The 23,454-nt window shown below is 33.2% G+C and overlaps 1 protein-coding gene across 8 annotated transcripts in view; it reads right to left on the minus strand.

Moving 5' to 3' along the window:
- Positions 1-1,200: 1,200 nt before the first annotated feature.
- LOC143254418 (splicing factor U2AF 50 kDa subunit-like) overlaps positions 1,201-23,454 on the minus strand; it is a 32,454-nt gene continuing 10,200 nt past the window's right edge. For 6 of the 8 annotated variants that reach the window (XM_076509550.1, XM_076509554.1, XM_076509547.1 and 3 more), the window contains 9 exons: positions 22,928-23,055; positions 17,916-18,032; positions 17,066-17,216; positions 15,657-15,736; positions 13,948-14,070; positions 12,376-12,465; positions 11,142-11,265; positions 3,158-3,261; positions 1,201-2,302 (listed from right to left, as the gene is read on the minus strand). In XM_076509550.1, the coding sequence (XP_076365665.1) occupies positions 2,171-2,302; positions 3,158-3,261; positions 11,142-11,265; positions 12,376-12,465; positions 13,948-14,070; positions 15,657-15,736; positions 17,066-17,216; positions 17,916-18,032; positions 22,928-23,055 (1,049 nt within the window). In that variant the 3' untranslated portion in view covers positions 1,201-2,170. The remainder of the gene's footprint in view (positions 2,303-3,157; positions 3,262-11,141; positions 11,266-12,375; positions 12,466-13,947; positions 14,071-15,656; positions 15,737-17,065; positions 17,217-17,915; positions 18,033-22,927; positions 23,056-23,454) is intronic. The other 2 variants (XM_076509551.1, XM_076509555.1) reach the window with 1 other exon arrangement.

Consider the following 23,454-nt stretch of genomic DNA (forward strand, 5'->3'; position numbering starts at 1 on the left):
ACTTTTCCATGTCGGGGCCCAAGAAAGAAAATTAAATTACATTATCAGTCGTCATAAATAGTATGTAGCTGGGAAATACATTTTTAAAAAGGCATCTTTTTATTAAATTTAATAAAACATTTTATTTGGTCAAACTTCGCATAATATTGTTTTTTAGATCTGTCCAGAATATCTATAGATCACGCAACTTTGTTGAAATTTTGGTTAAAAAGTTAGCACACAGGATTACGTACAAAAGTCATGAAGGTTTTCAAATGAGGCCCAAAACTCGAGCGCTTGCAAATAGTTCACTATTCATTTAGAGTACCCGTCTACTGGACGAAAGTTAAACTTCGATGATGCTTCTACTAAACGACAAACTGAATTAACTTATTCAGAAGAATAAAAAAACTATTCAAAGGCGCTCGATTTGTGGATTTCTTTTGAAAACCATTACAACTTTGTGGAAAGATACTAATGTGTTTTGGATACTGTTTTACACATCATGGTAGTCAGATAACATCTATTTACAAAATTTCATTGGATCTGATAACGACGACTTATAGTGGGTTACCTTATCTCTTCAGCTCGGTTGGTTGAGCACTTGACTAACATAGAAAGTTCAGTTCCTAATATAGGGAGTAGAAAATGCTGAATTTATACAGCAGATGAATTAATCCATCAAGCAAGAAGTTTAAAATACACCCCCCTTTTCGACACCAACTCTTTACCATCACCATTGAATGTAGATATCTGAAAACGTTATACCGGATGTGTTATTGACAGAAGAGAAAGAAAAGAGATCAATGAATCTAAAGTAAGAGAATTAAAGAATCCAGAATTAGTTACAGATGTAAACAGGTGTACCACAAGAAAATTCCATTTGCTTTAATTGATTAAACTTGGAGTAAAATCCGTTAGAAACTTGTGTGTGTTAGCGTCTTTGTATTGGTTGTAAAAGATATTTTATTATTCATTGATTGGTTTGAAACTGGTGGTGATGAGAGGTTATTAGAAAAAATCCATGTTTGTATTGTTGTTTGTGTACTTGATCAGGATACGAGACTTCGGTAAGATCTACATTTATAAATTGTACGTTCTGAGTGACCACAAACTATAGAATTGACTACATACTGATCAATGTTGAGATTCGTGTCTGTTCTTAAATAAATTCTTTGTTTTCAGAAATGAAAACAGCACAATTTTGAAGAAGTACAACAATGACAAGAAATTAAGTGTGTTTATTTCCCACAGCAGATACATGGTCATTCAAGTGAATCTCAGCTACACAGGGAAACAAACTATTCAAACATAAGTTCACCGAAACAAAAACGATCACAATTTCGTACGTTCTTTCCGAATTTGGTGACATTACATACTGACACCTGATGGACACCAGAATATATAGAAGGTAACAGCTGTGAAACAAGAATTCCAAGTTAAGCAAGCCTGAACACAATGATTTTTGATGAAAACTAATAATAAAAAAAATGTCTGGTATTGTAATACAGTAAACATTACACAATTTTATGATGCTGTTTATACTATTACAGAAGATTTAAAAAATCTTTTAAGAAAGATATAAAGACAAAGAGGGATCTGACAATCTTTCAAATATTGTAACTGATAAATAATTTTAGTAACAAGCTAAATTATGTGTGGCCCCAATTTTTCAGTTCTTTTCCAATAATTTTTATATCCAATATTATCATTGGATTTGTATGAAAATTACTCGATACTAACAAATTTACCATAAAGTTCACACTTAACTCTGCAGTTTAGATAGGTTGTAACATGAAGGGATATTAAAAAAAAAAAAGGAGGGGAGGGTGTAACGCTCAAGATGTGTCTCATACAAACTTCACAAACAAAAATTCAGAATTAAACTTACATTACAACAAGACTTTCTGAGAACTGAACAAAATCAATAGCAGTTTTATAAGGAGAAAAATTTACTGAAATTATTTTCTGGCATAAAGTGAAAATTTTTAACAGTTATTTTGCTTTCTGAAGTAACATTACAAACATGTTTAGGAATATAAAACAATGACACAATTGGAACAAGATGAGAATACTTGTAATCTTCTCCGAAACCAACGTGAAAGCTAATAAAATAATCTGGTCTTTGCTAAACAAGTCGTGATGCTGTCATCATGAAATGCTATTGGTCTTTCTGTTTGGTAGAGTAAATTTAAAATTCACGTCTGTGGTACTTGTCAGGGTCAAAATACGATGTGACAACAACTCTGTTGGCAAACTTTCTTCCTGTAAGATTTTGTTGAGCTTTCTGACAGTCGATAACAGAGTTGAACTCCACAAAAACCTGAAGGAATAAAATTCAGTTTACACTATCAAAGTCACGCAGACAAGAAATCAAATATTTCACAAAATAACTCAAATAACTTAATTAAACAAGAAATGAAAGATTGAACTATGTTCAACATCATCACATCTAAAACAATGCACCTCTGAATCTACAGCTCAGTATACTAACCACTAGACCATGCCCAGTGCAACTAGCTAGGTACACTAACCGCTAGACCATGACCAGTACAACTAGCTCAGAACACTTGAAGAGATAATTTAAGTTGAGCAAGTTGACAATGATTCTGGCTCTGAACCTAAAATATCTGACACTGACATTGACCATATGACAGAAAAGTGTCATAAGGGTTAAGTTTATTTTGTTTTCCAACCAATGGATAGCTAAATATACTTAAAATGCTTTACTAACAACTGGATGTATATTCTTCACGCACACCTACACAAGTTGCTATTATTATATCAGTCAGATCTACCATCAAACTTTTTGTTTGTAATAACTCAATGTCAATTGCCTTTAAAGGTTTTAAAAAGATTAACATTTCGTTCTAAGAAAATAAATATTCAGTTAAGTTAAAGTGGTAAAGCAGTGCTTCATGTATTTAATCATTTTACACCAACCTTGATTTGAAGTTTTCATCCAGCATCATTATGATGCCAAAGTAACTCTCAATAATTATGAAAACTTAAAAACTAATCTAAAAGTGAACAACATACTAAATAAGCAGACATAACAAGAATAAAAAACAATTTATATTACAGCTGAGTACATTTACAACTGTAATTACAATTACAAAAAGTCCAACTTTACATGAAGGACAGACTTGCACTCACTTCATCATGTATTAATACTCACTTTGCCACAACCAGGAACATCCACACCTTCAATAGGACGAGGAATTTCAAGACTCTTGACCACTCCATACTTGTTACATTCTTCTCTGATGTCATCCAAAATATCTATTTCAAAGTATAATATACAATTTTATAAACAAGGTAAGACATCTTTAATTTCACAAATATATACAGATCTAATGCATTATCTTTCACAGTTGCACAGACTTAGAATTCAATACAACCAAATATGAATATTCTATTACAAACAGGTTACTCAGTTACTAAGGCACTTTAAAAACACTTTTTAATTTGTAACATGTTAAAGCATACCATGCCCTACCATAAGAAATTCACATACATCAAATACATATTGTTTCTAGGGGCATAACACTGAAATATGTACCTTAAAATATATCAGTTATAACAAATAAAGAAAAGTGACAAGATACATATTTATACTCGAAAGATATATAATTTAAGTTAATTCTCTACAATATTTTTAAATACTTTATTTTCAATTCTTTAAATATAACTATGCAATGATATTTCCACTAAAATACATTCTTTTTTTGTGAAGTTAGTGAAAATAGTTATTTAATAAAAATGTCATTATACATTTAGGGTTTGACTTAACCACATGGCTAAAAGGATGACTGTTATTATCTTTCATTAGGTGTGGGAGACAGGAATCAATTTGTTCTGAATTTTGCACAAAGCTACATCAGGGCTATCTGCACTAGCTCTCCCTAATTTTGTAGTGTAAGACTAGAGGAACAGCAGCTAGTCATCACCACCCACTGTCAACTCATGGGATACTCTTTTACCAACAAATAGTGGGGCTAGCCCTCACATTATAATGCCCCCACAGCAGAAAGAGCGAGCATGTTTGGTATAAAAAGGAATCGAACCCGTGACATTTCCAAATTAATATTTAGTTGCTAATGTTTAAATCTAACTAATTTTTGATGTCTTGTTTCTTGAGAAATTTCATTACATTGGAAAAAATAAGCCAAAACCATGCCATTGTTACACATTATCTTAACCAATAATTTATACAACTTTTAAACAGAACAGCAATCTTGGCTTGGCATGTTCAAGGTTTTCATTTTAACCAGCTTGATCTGTCTGTCAATTACAGTTTGTGGTAAGATTAGAGTTGGATTGGAACTCTCACACATATTACTACACCATACCATGTACACATTTCCAGAGCACTCCACACACTCATGATATGCTGTCATTCCTATTTGTAGTTTGTAATGACCTGGGTGGAGAGAAAGCTAGCCTAATTTCATTTATTGTTATTCTTTTTCACACTGACCAAAACATCTTCATAAAATTTGTTTTCATTTATCATTATGTTCTGTTTAATTCATGGACTTTCACACTTTTCTTATAGTAGTTAGGTCTCTCCTATTTCCTAGACTCGAATGGTCAAGTCTGTCTTGTATTAGCCTTACGTCTACATGCGACTAATAAACATGGAAGTCTGCCTTTCAACTATGATAATTAAAAATGAACATTCGGACATAGATTAATGTCCAGTAGACTATGATGCTGTTTTGAGTAGGGGTCTGTTCCAGGGTGATAATTGTCTATCAAACAACATGGGAGTTAAGTTGGTCATCCAAGGAATTTTTGGGTTGTCTTTGATGGCCATTAAAATTGAACCCCATGACAACTACAAGTTCCTAGTAATTTCTGTACAAATATTTTTGCAAAACCTTGTCTTATCACTAGAATGATAATGATGGAGTTTGACTTAACCACATGGTAAAGTGGACTTTACATGTGACCCAGTCGACCCAAGTAGACTGCCAGCTGGCATGGAGCCGAGCCTTGAATAAAGGACTACAGTTAACCAATATACTGGTTAAACACTAGTTAACCTGAATGGTTCAATTACCCATGATGAAATTAGTTATCTAAGATTACTTGTAAATTTAATGGTTGGTTGGCTGATTTAGTGTTTTATGGCACAAAGCAGCTAGGCTACCTGCACCAAACATCCGGTTAAAAGTTAAAAGGAAGTTTATAAAAGGAAATTAAGGTAAAAAAAAACAAATAACATAAAGCCAATGTTTACATTTAGCCAGAGAAAAACTCCAGTAATTCAAGTTGAAAAGGACTTTCTCTAGCATGACTGTAATAATCATAACTCACCAGGAAGACTAACATGTTAAGTACAAAAACCACCGTCAGTCACCTGAAGTTGGCCTTTCCAGTCCTGGTTTCTAATTACTTAATGTTATGGTCAGTTTCTAATTTCAAATTGAACTAGATGAACTATGATTTTTAAAAGGAGCCACATTAAAAAGGTATAATGTATAAATAAAAATACTTAAATGGCATTAGAAAGATTAATGGCCTTTACAAACCTAAAAACATTACCAAGGTGGACAGTGTCACCATCACCAATTACACTGTCTAACGTTATGGACAAACCTTAGGACAGAACATGCTTAAAATTGTGCCATCGTTGTGAATTGTAACGATGAAAAGAAAGTAAAATGTGGCTTATTGTGATGTGAGTATTACACAAACTACACACTGGTGCATCAGTTCCAGATTAAAAAAAAACATGATGAGTTAAAAAACTGTGACCAATGCGTAGTACAGTTAGAACAACTTCCTCTTTCCAATCCTTATGTAAGCAAGATGGCAAAAGTCTAACATAGGGTTTTATTTGGAAAAGCTTGTTCTCGTGTTACTCACTCCAAGTCGACTACCAGCTGGTATGGAGCCGAGCCTTGAATAAAGGACCATAGTCCATGTATAGGACAGGTACAGCAGTAACAGTGCCAGAGTAGACAGATTAAGCTGCAGTGTTGGTGAGCTCATTTCTGCAAATACCAACGTGGAACAGTATCCAGAAAAACTGGATAGAAATAGGTATTAGAGAAATGGGCCAGTCAGTTTTGAATATCAGCAAGAACTGGGTGTGAACCAATGTGAAGCGATTCCATGGCCAGTACAGAACCAAGCGAGTCAGTATAAATCGTGCAATTTGAGTACTGCTTAGGTTCTATGTGATCCAGGGCAAGAGAAATGACATACAGTTCAGCAGTGAATACAGAAGCTGTAGAGGGGATTCTGTGTGCAACCACCAAACCACAACAAACCATGGCAGAGCCCACACAGCCACCTTATTTTGAACCATCTGTATAAACAGGAATGGAAGGATGGTTTGAAAGATGTTCAGCAAATAGCAGACAGTATTTCCAATCAGGAGTGTCTACTTTTCTCAGATGACTTAAAGATATGTCACAATTGGGGACTGTAAGAAGCCATGGTAGGATGGGCTGACCAGTGGATACAGCAATGTTATCCAAGGACAGACCCAATTCATCTAACTGCACCTGGATACAAAGCCAAAACAGGAGCAATGGCAGACCGTTTGGTCTGAAAAAGCATGGTCCATCGAGGAAGGAAAACACAACCACAGGTTGGATGCTTTGGTAAGGAACGAAGTTTCGAAGCATATAGTAAAGACAGTTACAAACGTAGGAGGTGCAAAGAAGGTTCATGAGACTATGCATAAGCTCTGAACTGAGGAAGTGCAGAAAGTCCCAGTGCAGAGCTAAGTCCTTGATGATGAATAGGGTCTAGCATCTTTAAGGCTGATGGTCTGGCAGAGCCATAGACCAATGATCCATAGTCGAGTTTCGATCGACTAAGAACACAATAAATCTTTAGCATAGAACATCGATTCGCTCCCAAAGTGGTGGGAGAGAGGACACGGCAGATGTTCAGTGCTCTTGTATATTTGACCTGTAGCTGCTTGATATGTGGTATAAAGGTTAGTTTATGGTCAAAAATAAGCCCAAATAACTTAGTCTCAGAGACTACAGGCAGCACAAGTTCACTGATACAGAGTTCAGGATCAGGGCGAATACCCCATCAGCACCAAAATTGCATGCAAATGGTTTTAGATAGAGACAAGGTAAAGCCATTTGCAGTGGTCCACTTTAATAAACAATTGAGAGAAGTCTGTAGTTGCTGCTCAATATACCTCACGTTTGACGACTGGCATGAGATGTGAAAGTTGTCGACATAGAGCCTGTTTGCAACAGTAAGAGGGAGTTGTCGAGTGATGGCATTAATTTTTATACCGAAAAGTGTGACACTCAGAACACAGCCCTGAGAGATTCCAAGTTCCTGTAGAAAAGAACGGGAAAGTGTCAAACCCACACAAAAGCGAAATCTCCTGTCCATTAAAAAATTTTTAATAAAAATGGGCAAATGGCCACGTAACCCATATATATGGAGGTCTCACAAAATGCCATACCTCCATGTTGTATCATAAGCCTTCTCAATGTCAAAGAATATTGATATAAGATGTTGTCATTTGAGAAAGGCTTCTCTAATTGACCCTTCAAGTCGAATCAGGTGGACCATGGTGGAGCGCTGTCGTCAGAACCTACATTTGGTGGGTGAGAGGAGGTTGTTTGATTTGAGGAAGCAAATAAGACGAACATTAACCATCCTTTCTAAGGTCTTACAGAGACAGCTCGTAAAAGCAATTGGACAGTAGTTTGAAGAAATCTTGGGATTCTTCCCAGGCTTGGTGAAAGGTAGGACAATAGCCTGGCAACAGGCATCAGGAAAAACATCCTCTTGCCAAATCCTGTTAAAAACAATCAGAAGAATAGCAAGAGAGAGATGTCACAGCATCTCATAGTGTATATCATCAGGTCCAACCGATGTACTGCCAGACCGATGATGGGCTAGTTTGAGTTCCACCAGTGTAAAGGGACAGTTATAGTCATAGAGACAATCAGCTCAGAAGGAAAGAGTTGATTGCTCTGCCCCAGTCTTGGTGGCTAAGAAGGTGGAAGAAGCAGAAGTGCTAGACACCCATCAAAAGCTTTCACCTAGAGTATCGGCAATGCTCTGAGTATCAGCCACTTTCTGGCCATCAGAGAGCAAGATTGAGAGGGAAACAGAGAGATATTGCCCACTGACCTTTCGAATCTTGTCCCAAATGACTTTGGAACTGGTGGTAGAGGATATGCTGGTTGTGAACTTAATCCAAGATTCCTTCTGGCTTTGACGTCTTACCCATCGAGTACGTGCACAAGCCCACTGGAAAGCAATGCGATTCAAGAGTGTGGGATATCCACGGAAAAGATCCCAGGCTCATTTTTGAGCCTTCCATGCCATGTGGCAAGCAGGATTCCACCATGGACGATAATATAGTTGAAAACGTGTCAAGGTTTTAGGAATACATTGAGAAACTGCTTGTACAATACAGTCAGTTACTGCTGCCACACAGTCATCTACTGATGGTTTACAGACAATGGCAGGATCAAGTTCTGCAAGAGCAGTGAAAGAGTGCCAGTTTGCCTGATCCAGCTTCCACCAGGGCATGCGGGTCAGGTGGCATCAACCATGGCCAGTCTCTCTCAAGATTATATGAAAATAATCACTGCCTTGTGGATTACTGTCAACCCTCTATGAAAAATGGGAAAATAATGAAGGGGAGCAAATTAAGAGATCAATAGCAGTAAAGGACTGACTAGGCACATGAAAATAAGTAGAAGAACCAGTGTTGAAAAGAGAAAAGTTGTTATCAGAGAGCATATGCTCTACAGAGCAACACCCTCCTATCAATATCAGCACTTCCCCAGAAAGGATGATGTCCATTAAAGTCCTCAAGGACGAAAAAGGGGAGATGGCAACTGTTCAATGAGAGCATCAAGGTCCAATTGATCAAATGTCTATCCAGGTGACAGGTAGAGAGAACAAACAGTGATGATATGACCCAAGGAAACAAGGATGCTATGGCCTCCAAGGGTGTGTCAAGTGGCAAAGACAGAGTGGTCACATGCTGATCAACCAACAGTGCCACTTTTCCATGCACTCGTCCACCACACAGCCTGTCATTTCTGTATAAATAAAACTGCTGAAAGGTGACTGTATCAGCAGGTTTCAGAAATGTTTCTTGTAAGGAAAGACATACAGGATGGTAGGAAGCAATCAGTTTTGATGTCATCCAGATTAGAATGTAAACCTCGACAGTTCCATTGTATCAGGGTGGCCCTTTTTATTTATGTGTGGGCAAGTTGGCAGAACCTTTCTGTTTACGATCACGTCTTTTTTTCCTTATTCGAGGGAGGTCTGTCGACCTACATGGATGCTGCCCTGGGTCGATTGGGCAGGTCTTTGCTGTTGGAAGGGAATTCCAACAACTAAGGACATGAACAAATAATTGTTTTGTAACTTGGGGTGGGAGAAGATGTATCCGAGGAAATGCCTGTACCTGACACCAAAGAATGTGAATCTTGGGGTTTGTTGGAATGTATGTAAGGGACAGAGATGTATTGAAGTTGATTCATCAATTTTTTAACCATGAAGGTCAAAAGACTTTTCGTTTGGAGAACGATTTTTTAAGAGGCACAGAGAGATCTGTCTGCACTCCCACAGTAGCTGTGCAACAAAGTGCAGCAGCATACATCCAAGATGAGGTGATTGACAGCAATTTTCGAGCCTCAGGATAGGTAATGTTATGAATCATTTTCAAATGCTTCACCTCTTTTACTTCCAACCATTTAGGGCAAGAATGAAAGTAGGACAGATGAGAGCCATTGCAACTGATGCAATGAGGGTCTGTTTCACACTCGTAGGCATCATGGTCCTTGCCACTGCAATGAGCACATGTCAAGGAACCACAACATGACGTCTTCAAGTGACCAAACCGTTGACAGTGGAAACATCAGAGAGGGTTTGGAATGTATAGCCGTACTCTGCAATTAAGATAACCTGCCTTGATGGTAACAGGCGGACGTGGTGACGTAAATATGAGAATGAGGACATTGGTCGGCACCATAAGTCCATCTTTGCAAGTGGAGATACACCTCACTGCAGAAACTCCTTGGGTGGAAAAACCAGTGAGAATCTCCAATTCTGGGATGTTATTCAAATCTCTCTCAACAATAACTCCTCATGATGAATTCAAAGTAGCATGATGTGTAACCTCTATAGGTATATCCCTAATTGGCTTTGAATGCAACAGGAGTTCACTGTGTTGAGATGTGGATGTTTCCACCAATATGTCACCAGATCAGAGCTTTTTTACTGACTTTGGAGTACCAGTAAGTCCCTCTAGTCCCTTCTATAGACTATTTTTTCACTATTTTATTAAGATTTTTAATTGAAGTATCCATATTAAAGAAAGGGAAATTTCGGTGCCCACTGACCCCCACCCACCATAAAGCCCTAAGAGGGAACGCACTACAATGTCAAACAAAGACACTGCAGCAATGCCAGGGTTTCGTGAGTACTATACTCAAACTCCAGCATCAGATACAATGTCCACAATACCTGTTGAGAACATACAACACTGGTACTTGGTTGACCCTAGCCCGAGTGGACCAGCTGATTGACCCAAGGGAGGCCACCCAATGCCACCCGTCTACAGGAATTCAAAGCCAAAGTGGTGTGTTAGGGTTGGACCCCTCAACCACCAGAATCCTCTCCTCCCCTTCACAGCAAACACGTGGGTGGATGTTTAGATCCTAGAGGAGGTAAACTGAAAGAACAGAACATTCCCTAGGAGGTCGCCTCACCAAGTACAGGAATCCACACCGAGGGTAAAATTTAATGACAGAATTATTAATTCAAAATTCAAATACTGACAATAATTAGGCTTACTGAAATTAAAATGTGTTACAAGTGTTTGTGTACATAAAGTAACAGCAGGCCAAGTTAAAAACTAAGATGGTGTTGTAATTAACTTTTATACATCCACAAATTTCATAATTTCAATGGCACGGATTTAAGAATGATAAGCAGGTAACTGTAGAACATTTAAATAAACAGTAAATATTTTTTTTATCAACAACCTAATTCATTTATTCACTCATCTAAATTATCACCTGCAAGTCTCTCATACAACACTTAGAATAACGTTAACTCTCCTAGCCCTTCATATCTGATTAAGCATCAACTGTATAGAAACTTGTGAAAACTAAAATGGACTTCAGAAAAACTTCCAAACTAACCCTCGTATTCTTCTTCATCTTTGAGTTCATCAGGAGTTACCATGTTCATAAGACACAGTACCTCAGTTGGAGGTCCTGCTCCACCAGAAAGTTGAAGACCAGGTACTTGGATCTGAACTGGAGCCTGATTGAAGAATTCAAACAAAACATGGGTATTAAACTACAGGAGTAAATCCAGACTAGAGAAACTTAACTAATTTTTAAATAATGGTATTTAATATGTTAATATAGTTACAATTTACATTTTTCACATACTTCAGAATACAAATATAAAAACCAAAAATTACCCCTTAGAGTATGGTCAACACAATACAAGGTTTAATCAACAATGTTTGTTACATAATAGAGAAATCTTTGAAAAACAGGATTGTGCTTGCCTCAGACAAATATGTAAATACTATATAATTTCTTCTGTCAAATGTTCTACATTGGTGAAATACAATGTTTTATTTGTTACATTCATAAACTGGAAATATGTATTTATTAATCTCTGTAGACTTCAAAGTTTTTTTCTGTTTCTCCTACCATGAAAGAGGAATAGCCTGAAAAAAGTATTTAAACCAAACTATCTTGTATAGCTGGGATAGCTATAATCACTCCATAAAATTACCTTACAGTGCCATATTAAATACAAATACTAAATTATCTATTTATATAAATGAAGTCATATGAAACTGTCTTTTACTTATACATGATAAAAGATTGTTTAAAAATAAGATATACTTTAACACTATATTTTAGTACAAACTGGAATACCATCAGGAAAAAAAAAGCTTTATATATATATATTTTCTTACTTTGGCATGTAAGTAGTGTTATAATAAAAGTTGTTTTGAATGCATTTATAAAAATGTCCAACACTCATTAAATTAAAAGCAAAAGGTTTGCATGTAGTAAAAACATACTGAATGTGACTCAAACACTTACTACAAGCTGTGCAAATTTCTTCAGAAAAATAATGCGCATACAAATTTAATATAAATCCTGATTTTCTTACAGTAGTCTATAAACATTTGAAAATTGTGTAGCAAGTAGAAATAACAGCCTGTGAAAAGTTACTGTTTAGCTTAGCTGGATTTGCTCATATACTTAACAGATTAATTTTAAGTACCATAGCATATGCAGCAAGCTGACAGAGGTACAGAAAGCAACACTGAACCACCTCAGCAGTTTAATGTGATTTCACACAACTTTTAGTATTTGTACAAAATGTTAGAAAACTATTTGAACTTACTGCCATCGTACTGTTTCTGGCTCCTACACTGGCTCTTTGTACAATCAGTTTCTTATCTCCTAACTGCATGCCATTCAATCCAGCTATAGCCTAGAATAAAATATTATAAACACATGGACTGAGAGTACAATGGACTTCTACAATTTTTACTGGTTGAGATGAAGTTTCAGATATTTTAATAAGTAGAAGCACAGATGTAACTGAAATATTCTGCTCTTCTCTCACAATTTTTGTACTACCTAACAAATACAAATTATTTGGTATTTTTAAGGAAACATATTAACTGACACATTACAATAAAACAAACAGTTTATATATCACGATTTGAAAAACATTTTATTTCCACACTCAACACCTCCCATTACAACAGCCATGTAGAGTAGCTTACCAAGTTATACCTAGCATTAAGCAACAAAATAAGCAAGTTTAGAAAACAATTCATGTCTCAATACATCTTCTCCCACCTTAATAACTAAGCTTATGAGAAAAGTTCTTTACAAACTCACTGAACAACAATCATAACAAATGTCAGTTTCCATCAAGACCCAATCAGTATGAAGAAACTTATTTTCTCACATATTCTATAAACTTCCACTCAAGCCACTTACTAGAAACTTCTCACTCATAAATCAAATTCCTATTCATAACATTATGAAACAGTATTCAAACCTACATCAATCATGTAATGCAACTACAAAGAGCAGCAAAAATATCAATTACACAAGTTGAACATGTTTATCATTTCACAATAACTTAATAAAACTGTCATGCAATCACAACAGATGCTTCTCTTTTCTATTATGTACTTTTAATGAACATTTTAAACATGTTTCAAATCACTGTTTTGTATGACAACACAGAACAATCTAATATTTCATTAAGTTTTGATCACTTAAATGAAGTATTGACCTGCACATGATAGTACTGATGAAATATTACATACAACCATTTTTAAATCAAGTTTTTAATTATTAGCCTTATCTATTTCTAATTAACTCTCAAATTACTTGTGTTTTTTTTATACACTATTCATAACAAATGGGCTCTATTCAGTGTAATGTGTCAAGTAATTATGTTTTTTACCTATTATAACACAAGTGATCAAATAAAGTGGATGAAACCACTTATTTTCTATATACAATACAGAGAGAAGATAACAGTTACCATACTAATTAACTGAAATATTGATGGTACTTTAGCTCACTTGTTTTTTGCACAAGTCATGTAATAACATGACCCTGCAACCAACAGTCATTCATTCAGAAGCAACCTGATACATGAATAAATCAGAGAAATGCATTTCAAAGCCAATGATGTTATATAAGAGATAAAGTGAACCAAATGTCTCAAATAGATCAAAACAAGTGTACAGAATGTCCTAGTTTTACCAACATCTTGTGTATGTCAATGTGAAAAATGCTTGTTTGTTGAGTGGACAACATTAATTCCCACATAATTCATTTTCAGTAAATATTTTAATAAATGTTTTTCTTTCCAGTCAAATTGAAAAGCTACGAGAAATAACACTGTAATAGGCATGAATACATAGTATTACTGAACATTTTCCCTTACCTGATCAGTGAGATTTATATCAAAATATTCACAGAATGCATAACCTTTAGAAAGTCCTGTTGCACTGTCCTTTACCAAATTGAAAGCTCTCAGCTGACCAAATGACATTAGTAATTCTTTCACCTAAAAGTGCCACAGTTATCACAAAATTAATAAATATTAGTTATACTTACTCTTTTGTTGTTTTTTTTTAAATAATAGAGCTGAATTATTTTTCTGTTTCAGATATAGGGTAAAAGTAACAAATGTATAAAACATTAATAGCATATTGATCATAGAAGCATACCAAAACAGAGTAGTGCAAAAAATAAAAACAAAATTTAATTTCATAATTTTCATGAGAATGCCCATTTTGTAAAATTTCTTTACTCATTTAGGTGAAAACTGAATTTACAACCAATAATTAGCAAAGTCTACAAAGACAATTTTAAACATTTATGAATTAAACAGAAAAACTGTCCAATGGCACAGACTGCAGGAATCTGTCTAATTGAAACAAGGCATTGCAATGACTGTTGGACGGTGCTGATGCAATGTGATTTCTGCCTGGTGCTCTGAATGTCAATGTGAAGAAATTCAACCAAGCACAGGTTAACAGTAGGAGTAACTACAACTCTCTTAAGGTAGCCAAATGCCTCGTCATCTAATTAGTGACACACATGTAAGAATTAAAGAGATTCCCACTGTCCTCATCTACAATCTAGCAACACCACTAGACAGAGCTAGCCTTATTTCATTTATTGTTATTCTGTTTCACATTCAGTTAAAGGTAGATACATAGGTGACATGAGCTTCTGACAAGTTTTCCTTCCCCTGGTAAACAGTTTACAGATAACTAAATATGAAAAGTAGCACTTTTATAAAATTGTAGAAAAATCAGAAACCTTAATTCCAACCCACACTTGTTTCTGCATGATTCCAGTTTCAAATGAAAAGAGCAAAACATCAATTGTGTCTATAAACATTTTAAAGATCAAAAGTAGGCTTAGTTTGAAACGTGGTACAACAAACCTTGTGTATATATAAAAGCTTATATTCTAAGTTTTTTAGTTCACATTTCAAACTCTACTGATCTAAACAATTAAAACATAAAGCTCTCATTTCTAAACAACTACATTTCACTCAAGTTAACAGCTAACTGATCATGTTCATGTCAATTATTTCTCTATCGACAAGAGAAGAAAAAGTTCAACCTGTAAAACCATTTGTGAATATGACTAGCCTCTCATCCTGAATCTTAAGGGTTATTTTTTATATTCCTCAAATTTAACTTAATGTGTGTGTGTGTGTGTGTGTGTGTGCCAATTGTATTTAGGTTTACTGTTTTAACTCATCTTTTATTTAATGGTTAACCAGTCCTGTATGAAACTTTAATATTTATACCCCCAGAAGTCCTTAAGAACTGTCTAACTTAATATTTATTACAACCTAAACATCTGAATTAATCAACTGTCAAATTAACAGTAGACGTGCTAAAACCAGATACATCTTTTCAAAGACGTATTTCATAAATATTTTATAGTTCACTGATACTTGTTAAAAATACTTAATGTTTTAATGCTGTATACTTAATAAATGATACTTCAATAATAATCCAGCAAGAACTTTTGTCTAGAGAACCTTTAAAATATACAAGTAGACACAAAAAACATATTCCAACATACTGTCCTAAACAACACATCTTCTATAATTCCAAAAGCACACATTACCTGATCTTCATTCAAATAGGAGGGCAAACCACCAACAAAAATCTTATGTGGTGAGTCTTGTACTACAGTTGACACAACACCTATATCAAAAAATTAAAAACACTTAATGATATACAATTACAGATTATGGTGCATGATTTTCAAATACTTTAAAGACATACAAAATTCACAAAAGAACTCTACATGTAGAACTTAATTTCACTTTAAAGATTGACCTTTATCAGGTACTCAGTTGTGATTTACCTGCAATTATACAAAATCTTACACAAAAAACAGTCATTGTTTTTCAGTTAATTTCACTTACTTTGAATAAGACACAGGATGGAAAAAATTTATGAAAAATATTTAAAGATCTGTTACTTCTTTTGTTTCATTTCAAATCACACCATTTTGAAACTTTAAACTATTGTGTCTGGTACAAGCACTGTTACCACTTCATTAATACAGTTTACAAATTTATACGATTTTAACTGAAACTTGAAAACTAATATGGCAAAAATGTCATATTTATAAAATAATAAAAGTTCAATACACCAGTCTAGTGATATACTCCCATTTTCTTTAGAGACTATGCAAAAAAATAAAAAGCATAATTTAAACATGGCCTGTAATTCTTAAAGTCACACTTCAGTCATGTTTTTGAAAAAGTGTAGAAACAATAAAAACTTTAAACCAAAGCTACATTTGTTCAAGTTTCAAAAACTATTAAAGAAATTTCTTGTCTTTAGCACTCATTAAGTAATTCAAGAATTCTTACAACCTAGTGTAACAAAATGTCAACTATCACAATGGAAATATGATCACACTATTTATGAATATACAATCTGATAGGACAAACACTACATTTTTACTTTTTTATATTCTATCTATATTTTTGTGACATTATGAAAATTAGCTGAAACAGATTTCAAAATTTATTAATTTATTTAAGCCAAATGTTAGAGGTACAATTAACAAATTTCTAAACATTTGAAATACATCAACCATTTTTAATACATTTGATTAAAATTTGAAATAATAATATTAGATTTTTTGTTCAACTTATCTTTTTGGTGTCAATCAATTCCTGCTGTATTAGCTATAAATCTTAGGGACTTTTTCCTCTCAAAAACAAACAGAACTGAACTTATTACTCTGAGTTTATCAGCTTTTTGTCATTTTAGCTTGATTGCTAATGTCCTTAAACACTTTAAACACCCAATTTTTATACTGTAACATGCAACAAATTAGCTCAAAAACAGCCTATAAAACTCACATGTTGATCTACAAAGTGTGGTTTGAAAGTATAAAAGTTCCTATCAGCTTGGCTTGAATATTAAATTAGGTTAACAAATGGACCTTTATATACAATGCTGTATGTTTGTATTAAGACAAAAATCTATAAAAAAATAAGAAACAGAAAACTCAACTCAGCATAGTACCTGCAACAGCACTATTAGGCTGTTCAGACATTCCAGGCATTGGCTGGTAATCATGAGGTCGACGAATCTTCAAACTCTGACCTTTGAAATTAATTCCATCAAATGCCATTGCTTGTGTGGTCTCATCAATAGAACGAAACTGAAAAGAATCACTCTATGGATTACTATTTAAGATTTTTTTATACTATGCACATAACCAAATAATGTTAACTTCAATTTTAGCACAAATAATAAGTAGCTTTCAAAGAAATACAGCAGTTATAAAACTTAAATGTTATGCTCTGGTATAATAGTTTAATGAAAAATTTAAACTTCACATCATCCAGTTTTAAAAATATTATACAATTTTGTTTCCTATTTAATTATTAGCTTGTCAAGAAAATAGAAAAACTAATGTACCAAGTATATTTTTTTTCTATTTTTATTTCCTTTAGCTATAATAATATAAATAAAAATGCTAAAATCTTTAAAACAGTAGCAGGGAGACCAAATTCCCAATTTCATGATGACAAGAAACCAACACAAAGTAAAAGTGGATTCTAAAGATGACTGGTATGGGTATTAAAACTTTAACTAAAGCAAAGTACAAAATGTTTCAGTCTTCTTAGGTAATCTTCAAGTTAACAATTTCTTTAGCTAAAATACTACTACATTTGAAATGTTAAAACTGTTAAAAGAAGTAGCAGAGAAAACAAAACTAAGGAAAGACTATATAAACAAATTTACAATTTATTTTGCTGAAATAGAAAACATGTAAGAGACTTGAAATGCTGAAACTTTTAAAAAGTAGCAGAGGGAACAACATGGTTTTGAAAAATAAAAAGTCGTATTAACTTACTTCGAGAAAAGCAAAGTTTTTATCTAGATTGATCTGACATGCAAGGACAGGATTTCCTTGGGCCTGTGAGAAATGGCAGGCATGCATCTGGCTGTTGAAATAATCCATCATCTCTTCCTGTACAAAAATTATACATCTTCATTAATACATACATAAAAGGTTTCTAAAATTGTATTACTAATTTAATTCTCCTTAATAGTATTTTAAAAAATGAATTATAGTAACAAAAAAACTTAGCACACGTTCTCTAACTACTACGTAGACAGCAGTGAAAAACTTAAAAATAAAAACTGCACTTTACCATGTTTGTTTAGTTTTAAATTTTGCTCAAAGCTATATGAGGGCTATCTGCTCTAGCCATCCCTAATTTTGTAGTGCAAGACTATAGGGAAGGCAGCTAGTCATCACCACCCGCCTCCAACTCTTGAGCTACTCTTATCAACAAATAGTGGAATTAACTGTCACATTATAATTCTCCTGCAGCTGAAAGAGCGAGTATGTTTGGCATGACAGAGATTCGAACCAGCAACCCTCAGATTACGAGTCGAGTGCCTTAACTACCTGGCCATGCTGGGCCTTTTACCATGTCACCAGTAGCAATGGTAAAATATTAACAAAACTAACTTATTCAGGAAATAAACATATTTAACAAAAGTCTAAGAAATTAATATCAACATTTTTTTGCTAAACGAATTAGTGTTATAATTACAGTTTTTATTCACTATCAGATGCATGTCACACAAACTATGATTTGTAAAATAACTTTTTTCTGAGTTGACTCATGGAAGATATCCCCACTTCAAAAAAAGAATTTTTAATAATACTAAAAATCTTTATCTGAAATAAATCCTATTATTTAAATTTTGTAAGTTTCAGAGCAATACAATCTACATCACAGTTTACTCTTTCATCAATACAGGTTTTTCAATGTACAGATGCCCTGAAGTCAATTATTACAAGACTTGATAATTTAATAAATTTAAAATTTCTACAAGTTAATAACTTTAAATTGCAAAATTGCAACTGTAAAGTTATTTCTTAAAAATTTAATACTTTTTTTGACAAATTATTTCAATAATCAGTTCATTCTGCCTTTATTCCACTAAGTCTCCCAATAACGTTTTTTTCTTTGCATGATCTTAAGTACATTCTTAGGTTTCCAAATCTAAGATTTGTTCTCATTTTCTAACAGAATTCACATTTGTTACTTCCTCTGTCAGCGTAGTTAATAAAGGAAAAAAGGTTCATAATTTCATTGCTCAAAATTGAATGTTATTACAAATTTTTCATTAGAAAGTTATGTAAAAAATAAGTATAACAATTCATCCTTACGTGGTTTGTTGTATTTTCAATATTTAGACACTAAAAAATTTTTCACCACTGTTTTACATTGTGCACCTTACATTTTCTTCATTTATAAATTTCTATTTGACATTATGCCCTTTCAAACTTAATAAACCAGTAAACCACAAGTTTGTGTCTTAGATTTCTTCTAAGAAATAAATAAATTTCTATTTTCTTCAAATCGTCCTTAGCATTCATAAAATTGCAAGGAAAGCAGTTCTAAGCAAAAAAAATGAGGGGGTTCTAGTCAAAGATATGGCAATAACAAAGGACAGTTCTAAAAAATTAGGCAGATAAAAGGTATACTACTTAGAAAAAGGAAGAAACTGAGAAGCATCTGTTTACAGTTGTTATAAGTAAACTCTGGAAATATTACTCTGTTATTTTCTGCATGACAATTCTAATTTCTACTTTCCTCAACAAATCAAAACAGTACTGTCTGATCATTCACAGAAGCATACTTTTGGATAACCTATAACACGTATATATCTACCTTTCCTTGTACTTGGAAGAAATCCTTTGGTCTTTAAAAGAGGGAAAACTACTTTAATTTATACCCTAGATACCCTAGAAAATTTGAAAAGATACAATTCATTCTTACTCGTAGATAGTAGCGAACTATGTATGTCTCTGCAAGTAAACAAGTTAAAAACCAACAACTATAATCACTTGGCTGCACTACAGCTTTTAAAAAGAGAAGAGTATGAAACAGTTAAAACTCATAGTAGGACATTCAATACTTCATGTTACTGTCAGTTTTATCACTTCCTTAAGATTGTATAAAGTGCTGTAAAACACGTCTTCCTCAGTTTGTTACTGCAATTCCACCTAACAAAGAACTTTCCAAAGAAATAAACATCTTTATGGGTCAATAAAACTTTTATATTTCAATATGATGTTTTGGCCTGTAAACTTCATTATTCTGATTAATTTTTTTAAAGGTGCTGTCTTATGTACGAGTCATCACAGAGTATGATAATTACAAGTAAAATTATAAACTGTTTTTATTTTTTTTAAATTTCACTCATTTTAGATCAAAAAAGGAAAACTAATAAAACAAATTACTAACAATACACATCACAACATTGCACTTACACTCGTTATTGTATCATACAAGCAGAAAATTGTTCCTATGATATTTATAATGGGTTCTAAAATTCATCTGCAAATATCCCAGCCTAGATTGATCAACATACAAATAATAGGTAACATAAGAAACAAGCTGACAAGCTGTCTTTAACGTTCATTTCACTCACAGTGATTAGGTTTATCATAAACATTCTGTTATTTGATTTGTAGTTTTCTCTCTTTTTATTAATGAATTTCATGCAATAAATGAATACTTCAGACTATTTTCTGTTAATTTCAAAGTGTCCATGCTAAGAATGAAATGAGGAAAATTCTGAAAAATTCACGTTATCAACAATTTTATAATTTTAGATTTTCTTCAAACCGGACTTGAGTTTATTTTATGCTAAGAACATCATTCCAACACTAGTTAAAAACACCTGTTTACAGACAGAAGTTCATAGTTCAAAGCCTGTTACTGGTCAGTGTTACTAAGACAGTACATTTCCCATTTTGTGAAGTGTAAACTTTTCTACAGATTACTTTCCATAAGACTGAGATAAACATAAAAGAATGTGGATGTAACAGTTAAACTTAAGACATTTGGAGGACCTCCATATTAATTTTTTTTTTCCTGTTTACTATAATTTCCAATTCTAAAAGTGTTAAAATTTATAACTTTCTAGGGTGTTAGTTCAGTAAAAATACTGACCAGCATTCAAACATCTGTGATTTTCAAATGTTTCAGAACTCAAGATCAAAATTTTTCACTAAGATTTTTTCAAATCAAAACCATTAACTGAATTAGTTTTATCATTAAAATCAAATCAGACTTAAAAAGTCTGTCACGCAGCCTCACTACAACGGTTCACATTTTTGTTAATAATTTACCACAGTTTGACTGTCATGCCTTACACACTTTTGTTAGAAATTTACCAAAGTTTGATATACATGCATTCATTTAACAATCAGGCCTTGACTGAACTCTTATCACATAACAAGCCAACACTGCCAGCACTTTCTGGCTTCAAGCCCATACCTCTGGAAAGTAAGAATTTTATGTACTTAACATTCTATCAGAGATAACAAATCCCTGAAGAAATTTAACTTTTTTGTACTAAACTGTACTTACCCACAGTATGAAACTGTGAAATTTAGTGCTAGAAAATCAAACACCATATGAAGAAATATGTGAACTATAGTTCTATATATTAACAAAAAAGTTTGGAAAGAATGCAGCATAAAGAAGTCAATCATACAGACTAGCACTTTTAAACTGAGTAAATGGTCCAGGTCCACCCAGAGGTTAATGAGATCACATACAGGGTGATTGAGCATTATCAACTATACAAACACTCAAGAACAAAAGTCATTAGTTATTATTATTTATTTTACTCAGTGTGATAGATATATTTGTTTTGTGTTTATGTTGTATTCATTCTAGTCCTAGTTTGATGTATATTTAAACCATAATAAAGAGTTCTCCATTTTAATACTTTTGTTGTCTTTTTTAGAACCAGGATGAATGAGCTACTGTGAATAATTTAAATGGGTGAATGATACTGAAAATGGTTGAGAAGCACTAATACGGACAAGAAAAATGAAGTAAAAGCAAACATAAATAAAGTTGCAGCTAAAAACTAAACATATTTCTTAACATTAAATTATTTATAAATCATGAATATTTACAATACACAAGTACATAAAACTGTTAACTTAGCAAACTGTAGCCAGTAACATCATCCTTACATTATTCTGGAATTTAACTTTACTAGAGAAATTAAAAAAATAAAATAAAAATAAATTTAATGTGAAAAATATTCTTAGGTCAGTAATGTTCAACCTACAAAAATACATTTTTATTTTATAAAAATAAATTATTTTGTACATTACAACTTAATACATTATAATTACTAGTATTACATAAAATCTTCCTTAAACTTATTTCTTTACTCAGTTTATTCACTTTGTATGACTTTAGTAGATGTAACTAATCAGTTGATATGAAAGTTCCAGTCTTCATTATAACTGTTTTATATATTATCTAATTTAAGATTCACATTTATAATAATAATTACATTTCCTAATGCAAAACTAAATGAAACTAAATCTAGAGGTTTCTTTACAAATAATCTTACACCACTCTTATAACATATCACAAACAAAATGTTAAAAATGGTTACAACTAAAGTAGTCATGTAGTGATAAGTTAGAATTGAGCATTTGAACAATATCTGGTTTACAGCCTTCTTTAAACATTGTCATTACAGAGTTAAATCAAGTTAAAAACCACAAATAGAATGTTATAGTTACATTAAAATTATTACTTTTGATTTGATCACAGTTACTAACAATTGATAGTGTTAACATGTAAAGTAATAAATAATTCCTATAAAATTGATAAAAATTACACTGCAGAAGGTCTTGTTCATGCAATTTAGTAATACCAATAGCATCTCAACCATTACCACACCCACTGTATTCCAGCCAGTCTAATGAGCCCTAGTACTGGGTACAAGACATTTTGGGCACAGGAAAGAGCAGACACATTGTTACTCTTGTTTTCCACCACGAGTGAATAAGAAACAGTACATAAGTACCTCAGAGCATCCAAATGGAATGTTTCCTACATAGAGTCGGCGAGCTTGCCTAGTGATGGTGCTCCCTACAACAGGCACTGGTGCCATCCCTGGTGCTGCTACAAGTGTTGCTGGAATCTGTCCCGCAGCTGATAAAGACAGAGTATACAGACTTAACCCTTTTGCAACAAACAGATCAAGGTGTGCATATCACCTTTTTAGACAGTTGCATTAAAAATTAAATCAATTTTATCACAAACCACAAATAAACTTGGCATTAAAATGTAATTAATCAATAAAGTTTTAATGTTATAAGTTTTAAGTTCTTAATTTTAAGTAAATATTTAAAAAATCCTCAATCTCACTTAGATTAAGAATTGTGACAGTTACTTTACAGGTATTCCCTCTTCTCTAGTTTATCTATCTCCCTCTGAGTAGTATGGAACTTAACATATATTAGTCATTATAATACAGATATTACTCAGGCAAAGCATAGACTTTATAGCTTTCAGTCATGTTTGTTTACATAGCCATAAACTAGAAAACGA

The sequence above is a fragment of the Tachypleus tridentatus genome, chromosome 6 (genome assembly GCF_004210375.1).
Source record: "Tachypleus tridentatus isolate NWPU-2018 chromosome 6, ASM421037v1, whole genome shotgun sequence".
Classification (NCBI taxonomy): Eukaryota; Metazoa; Arthropoda; class Merostomata; order Xiphosura; family Limulidae; genus Tachypleus; species Tachypleus tridentatus.